At 28.0% G+C, this 7,224-nt stretch overlaps 1 protein-coding gene across 1 annotated transcript; it reads right to left on the bottom strand.

Annotated features, from left to right (window-relative positions):
• Positions 1-1,514: 1,514 nt before the first annotated feature.
• Positions 1,515-4,209, bottom strand: LOC105362131 (Glutamate Carrier 2). The gene is made up of 7 exons (XM_011499481.1): positions 3,789-4,209; positions 3,568-3,702; positions 3,090-3,239; positions 2,515-2,660; positions 2,215-2,406; positions 1,988-2,138; positions 1,515-1,775 (listed from the first exon to the last, which is right to left on the bottom strand). The coding sequence occupies exons 1-7, from the start codon at positions 3,824-3,826 to the stop codon at positions 1,637-1,639; spliced, it is 951 nt and encodes a 316-aa protein (XP_011497783.1). The 5' UTR covers positions 3,827-4,209; the 3' UTR covers positions 1,515-1,636.
• Between the last annotated feature and the right edge of the window lie 3,015 nt (positions 4,210-7,224).

The raw sequence follows: 7,224 nt of genomic DNA, 5'->3' as shown, positions 1-7,224 counted from the left end.
TTGTATATAATGTATACAGTTTCATATATAGTAACATATAAATATTATATAATTAACGATTGAATCAATATGGCATACTGTAAATAAATTAAAAACTAAGGGTAAAAGGGCGGAAGATATGTCTGGTTAAATACATTTAACGCGCAGCGTCAAATACAATTAACCGTCATTCGGTCTTTGTCAAATGCTTCACTAATTATAATACATATACACATATCTGGATAATCCAGTAACAATACGATTACAAACGTTTCGTTGGAACATAATATTTTATCGTAATAATACGTGAGTAATGAAAAGCGCAGCATTACTCATTACAATTTCAGCAACTTAATTGTCATTTTAAATGCTCAAAGAACTATCGTCAGAAGCAATCGTTCTTTACTAGTTTTTCATATGAAGCTTAATTTTTGCTTCGGAAAAGAAATAAATTAAACTCTATATCTTCTATATCTATAAATATCACTTAAAGCAGTATTCAATTTAACATGCTTCAGATGTATACTGGAGGCTTTCTTTTCGAGGTATTGCCGTTCACTTCCTCTTTATAAAACTAAACTTATTCTCGACTTATAAATTAAAGATTGGCTATTTATTTAACTAAGGATTGATTGTTCAATTGAAGAAATCTAATAGATCGCGGAAATATGAATATCAATTTTGTTCAATTTATGAATGATTGTAATATTCATATTGCAACTAAAATCTTTCATTAAGTTGGACCTTCGATTTGACTATTTAAATCGGATAATATAAAATAAAATACATAAATTTATTTATTTATACTAAATTTATCGATCTTGAGTCTACTACGATATATCCTAATTACAAAATCAAAATACTTTCATTGATGAGAGACATGAGATATATATATATATATATATATATATATATATTTACACATATATCCCTGTTGATTAAATTTACTATATTTTATAGCTATTCAAGACATTACATTATTGATTTATTTTAGTTGCAATGTAAATGGGTACATGATTACTACACTAACAAAAAAAAGGCAGTTTTAGTAAATCACGACCACTTATATTACGTGATATGAAAACTTTTTGGTAAAAGTAACGAGAAATATAACACTAGCATTTGCACAAATCCGTGCTCACATACTATCAATAAGTAACATAAGCAAATTATGTACTGATATACTGTGTATAGGTACATAAAATTACAAGTATTATAATGGAAACGGTAGTTAATGATACACAATAATGTGATAAAGCAACGTGCTGGAAGGAAAAGCTTGGAATTTCTTAAGTTTTGAATGTTAAATTGTATGCCACTGTTGACGTATGAGAGAAACTTTTATGAGATTTTAAATCAATCTCTAAAAGTAGTTTAATAATATATAACATCATTACAGGTGGTAATGGCAGACTTAAACTTAAACTATTATCAATGTTTATAAGTTCTATTACGGCAAGCTTTTCAATGCCACCTGATACGATAAATATAGCACCTATACAAATTATATTTGCAGTACATTTCGTAACTATTATTATTATTATTATTATTATCATTATTGTCGGTCGTATCGAGCAATTGACTATTATACGCGTGGACGCTCGTTTACGGGCGCTTGCGTATGTATGCCCATAAAGGAATTAAAGCTTTTTCATTCTTACTGAAGTTTCATGAGTTTTTCGGCAACTCCAAGATAATAGACGGTTTGCGCAATCCCGAACAAAGGCGCTATCACAATCATTCTGCACGCGCCACCCTTGAAGAATGCCGTCAGGCCTTCGTTCCTTATGGTTTTTCTATAAAAAAAAAAAAAAAATGTCTTCTCATAAAGGCATGTAAGGCAACAAGAAAGAAACAGATGTAAAAGCAAAAGCCAACAAAAAACAAAAAAGATGATATAATTGAAATTATTATTGAAATATTAATTTAGTAATTATAATATTGTAAGTGTTTAAATTTTAGAAATAATATTATTGTAAATAAGCTTGGGGAGCTGAATCATTATTACCCAATACAGTCTAGAACTCCGTTATAAGTTGGTTCACCGGGAGCTTTATTTATTGCCTGCAATCTTGTTTTAATTACATCAAATGGATTTACTGTTATTGCTGCTGTTGAACCAGCAACGCAACCGGATAGGAACGAGCACCAAAAAACAGCTGCAAACGAATAGTGCCAAGTTATGCATGGCATAAGAAAAATTACAATAACAAGTTAAATGAGAAACAAACTTACAAGAGCCATCGGAACGTTTTGGACCTAGATTATTTAATCTAGCAAATAAGGGAAAATAAATAATGGAAAATGTAATATCTCTCAATGCAGTTGCACCTGTACCTTGATACAGTCCTAAAATTCCTTTCTTTTTCCAAAGTTCGTGTGCCAAAGAGAGAGCAGATGCCTTCTTAGATATTAACACTTTAGCATCTATAACAAACGAGTAACAATAAAGTTTAGATAAAGTGACGAGAGGTGGCCACAATCAATAAACAATGATTTATTCTTATCTAATCTTAATTAAGCCAAGCGGATTACTTTTTGCTGTATTTGCAGTTGCAGCTGTTAATCTACCAGCATCTTGCATTTGAATTTTTAACAATTCCATTGGTGTTGTAATAATTATTTGACAAGCTCCTGCTGATCCACCAGCCAACATCTCCCGCACCAATGATAATGGCTTACTGAATTAGAACAAAAAGAAAAAAATAAATAAATAAATAAATAAATAAATAAATAATAATAATAATAATAATAATCATCATCATCATCATCGTCATCATCATAATAATAATAATAATAATAATAATAATAAGAAATATAAGAGTAAAAATATTACGTATTACAATACTAATATAAGTCATAGGATTTTGTTGCATAGAAATTTAATTAAAAATAATAAATACTATGTGTTTATAGGCTTATAATTATAAATATAATTAATGTTAAAGAAAATGAAACAAAAACAAAAAAACAAAAAAACAAAAAACACAAAGGAAAAACTAAATAAATAAAATATAAATATATATTGTGATTTTCTTCAATATAAAAATTACATTAGATTATCATTATTATTTATAATTTTTTATTTCTTAAATATTAATCAATATTACCTGGAATCACTGGATAAATAATATCTAAATGTATCATTGGCAGTAAGCTTTATGGCTTTCTCTGGAGTGATTAAAAGAATATTTACAGCTGACCCCTTGTACATACCTAAATAACCTTCAGCTTTATAGGTTTTTTTAAAACAGTCAAACCTAAAAAATCATCACTGTATTAATTAATTAATGCAATTAAAATAATGCAAAGCACGTGTAATTTCTTAATTAATTACGAATGGTAAAGCTTGAGCTCGAAAATTCAATTAGCTAAATTAATTTAATTCGTGCTGTAATTTTATTAGATTTTCGATAAAAATTTAAGTTCCATCATCGACGTTATAAATAATCAACTCGTTATTTCATTCACGTTCGCCGATTTTCTCTACATTTCATAATCTAATTAATCAATTGATTAAGCTTTATTAGCATAGCCGTCGTATCGCGCTTGAGGTCAATATTATTTAATAATGATTGGTGCACATACATTGAAGAATATAATTTCTCTCCTCCAGGTCCAGCAACTTGATTTTGCAATCGTGTTTTCACCAAATCCAATGGGAAAATCACCGACACTCCAATAATTCCAGCAATACCGCCATTGACAATCTTCGGTAACAATCTTTAAAGATTATTTTAAATTAGCATAATTGAATGTAGGTAAACATTATAATGTGTACGCTTGTATGGCAATATTTGAATACCCACTTGAACTGATCGGAAGTTTGTATTCCAATTTGCGACATTTCGATTCACCCGGTGGAATTGGATTTTTTCACTGAAAAAGTTCAAAGAAAAGTTCAAAGCACTGGCCTAAATTTAGCATAGACCGACCTTTCTATGACCGGAAATTTAATAACCCAAGCTAAACGAGCTGATATTTGACGCGCTCAATTAATATTATATATACGTACACCAGGTTAGGGAGGAAGGTGAAACAGACACTATACAGTTGCACTCTGATACGCAAGAGGCTCACTATCTCGATAAATTATTAACGAGCCTCGCAAAATTCCGAATCAAGAAGAATCCAATGAACTTATTTTCACAACACCGTGTAACACAACTGGCGGTGAATATTGAACTGTCTAAACTGCCTTACCACTGCCACGAATTATAATATAGTTCAGCTGGTCCAACAATGTGGTGGTGGTGGTGGTGGTGGTGGTGGTGGTGGTGGTGGTGGCGGCGGAGGTGGTGGTGGCGGAGGTGGTGCTGGTGGCTGGCAGATTAGTCCTCACTCAAGGACCAAATGTCTAATGATTTCCCGCGATTCGTTAAAAATATTTGAAATTCATATCTAACAAATCCTAAAGAATTTCATTATCAATATAAGGCATAAAATTTACAGCACAGCTTTAACGACGATTTAGTTAACAATTTTTTCCTTTTATAATATCCGATACAAGCTGCTTCGCGTGCGCATTCTAAATTCGCAATCATAAAAATATACTTGAAAAATACTGCTATACTATTAGTAATAATAATATTATTCGTCATAATGTTTCGATTGAGTGAAGATTGTGTGTAGTAAAATTACGATAATTTTTTGTATAAATTTACATATATTTTTGCTTGCCTTAATTTTTGCTCAACCAATAATTATAGATATTTTTAATATAAATTATTATTTATAGGCGCGTCGATGTAAAAATATATGTGTATATATATATGTTTTAGGCGAATATAAATATACGCGGCATCTATTATATTGATAAATATCTTTCCTTCATATTATATTCGATAAATAATAATAAAATTTACTCTACTTTATTAGTTAAATTTCAATCTTAATGATTATTTTTGACTATGTGAAAAATGACATAGGTGGAACAATTTTTACATTTTTACTTTGGGCACTGATCCAAAATTTCAAACGCTTTGCATTGGCATTTATCACGCATATTAAAGATAATTAAAGATTCTCTATTACAGTTTAAAATAATCATTTTTGTTTCTCCCTTCAATTTCAGTTCAAATGGTTATGATAAAACCGTTAAAAGTTGTAAAATTAACATAAGTTACAATTTTCGTAATTAAAAAATTATGACGAATGTCTAATTCAATTCTACAGATAAAAAGGTCTATTCTTTTTTTTTCTTTTTCTTTTTTGTTTTTAATAATTGGAAAATTATTTTGACATTTATCTCGTCGTGTATTTTTAGAAAAATTAATATAAGTCCAAAAAGTCCAGTTTCATATTCTCAGCCCGTTTGTGTATATACATATGCATACTGCCTCGGAAATCTTAAATTATATTCTATTTTGGTATAAAATGATCCACCTATTTTTTAAAAATATATATCTAATTCTTAAAATATCATATAAAATCGAAAGTGCGCGCAGTTAACATATTTGGGAAAGGATCAGAAATAGAAATATAATTTTCATTGTTTTTCTTTTCTTATCAAATTTCGTATTGCGCAACATAAAAAGAAAGTTTAAAATTTCACGCTTCGGTATTACAACAATTTTTTTACTTCTTGAATTATTATTCAAAATAATCTGATCGATCAACCAGTATTATATTTTATATTTCATCCAAATAGTCATTTGTATGCTCATGTTATTTAATTTTCAATTTCACTCTATACGTCTATTTAATGTTTAAAAATATATTTCATATTATTATGTGAAGTTGATATTATTTAATGTATTTAATATTTATAATAGCATAATAGTCTTCAAAGTATTCAAGTATCGAAGTATTATTAAAATTATCGTTACTTATAATAGAAGGAAAATTGGAGAAACAAGAATTGAATTGAATACAATGCATTTTTGGTTGTTTCCTTTCTTTAATAAACATTTTATATAAAATTTCGATAAAATTGCAAAACTTTAGATTTTTCAAATTATAAATAAAATATTTAGAGTGTATTTCTGGTTGCAAACAATATTCAAAAGATAAGTGAATAGATAAAAAATGTTGGCACAAGCACTGTATCACATATGTGTATAAACATACCGTTTGAATTAGTCAGACGATACGTTTACGCTAAAATTGTTATTACGATTTTACTTACTTGGAAATTAATTGTTTGCATTTAAATTTTTTCAATATTTAATTAAAAATCTTTCACGAGCCACTAAGTGATAGTACTATTGTTATCAATGATTTTAATCAATTCCGATAAGTTTAAGTAATACCATCACTCGTGATAACACATCATTCATGTTGAACCTATTTCCAATTATTTTTTAATTTCTCTATAAAATCAATAGAAAGGAATAGGGGGTGGGGTGGGGTGGGGGTATAAAATGATATTATTATTGCTAAATAATATTTTTTAAAAATTGGTTTTAATTTTTTTTTTTTTTTTTTTTTTTTTTCATTCATTTGATTAAAGCCATAAATTAAAACACTTTGTGTATTATCTACTTATACATTATTATTAAGACTGGCTTTGTATTCACAGGATTTCACAAAAATATAACATTGATAAAGGCTATTTTTAAACGGTATACAATAAAACGAGTTTTACAATTTGAATCATTTTGTCACAAGCTGTCAGTTCTCGGCATCTCACACATTGTGAGATTTAATTTTTAAACATTTTCGTGTACAAAATGACGCTAAAATATTAAAGCATAAATGTACATTTAAGACAACTAAATAGCAACAATAATAACAGCTAATCACATGCGTATCACTTAGGGCTAGATAAAAATTACTCTACACTTCATACAAATTAACTTGCACTCCAGCCAGGTATCCAACTCCTTTTATATGACACTATTTAAACACATAAGATTATGAAATGTTCTGTAATGGAGATAAACCGTAGCCTTTGGTTTAAAACACATTATTTGTACATATTATTATTTATTTTCAGAAAAAAAAAAAAAAAAAAAAAAATTATATTTCAACGTAAAGTAGTTTAAAATCATATTATAATACAAAAGTATGTCAATGTAAATAATAATACAAAGTATTGTTAGGTAAATTTTGATATCTGAATTTAATTCAAATTTACTCAACATTTTTAATAAATAACAATGAATGTATATATTTATAATATTAACTAATTTTGTTTCTCTCTCTCTCTCTCTCTCTCTCTCTAAATCAATAGTTTGCTAAAAGAAAAATAACAATGAATACAAATTTTTTGTTTTGTTTTAAATCAAAGGCATTTGTCTCATA

This window comes from Ceratosolen solmsi, unplaced genomic scaffold (genome assembly GCF_000503995.2).
Source record: "Ceratosolen solmsi marchali unplaced genomic scaffold, CerSol_1.0 scaffold35, whole genome shotgun sequence".
NCBI classification, from domain to species: Eukaryota; Metazoa; Arthropoda; class Insecta; order Hymenoptera; family Agaonidae; genus Ceratosolen; species Ceratosolen solmsi.
This window is presented reverse-complemented; position numbering and strand designations above follow the sequence as displayed.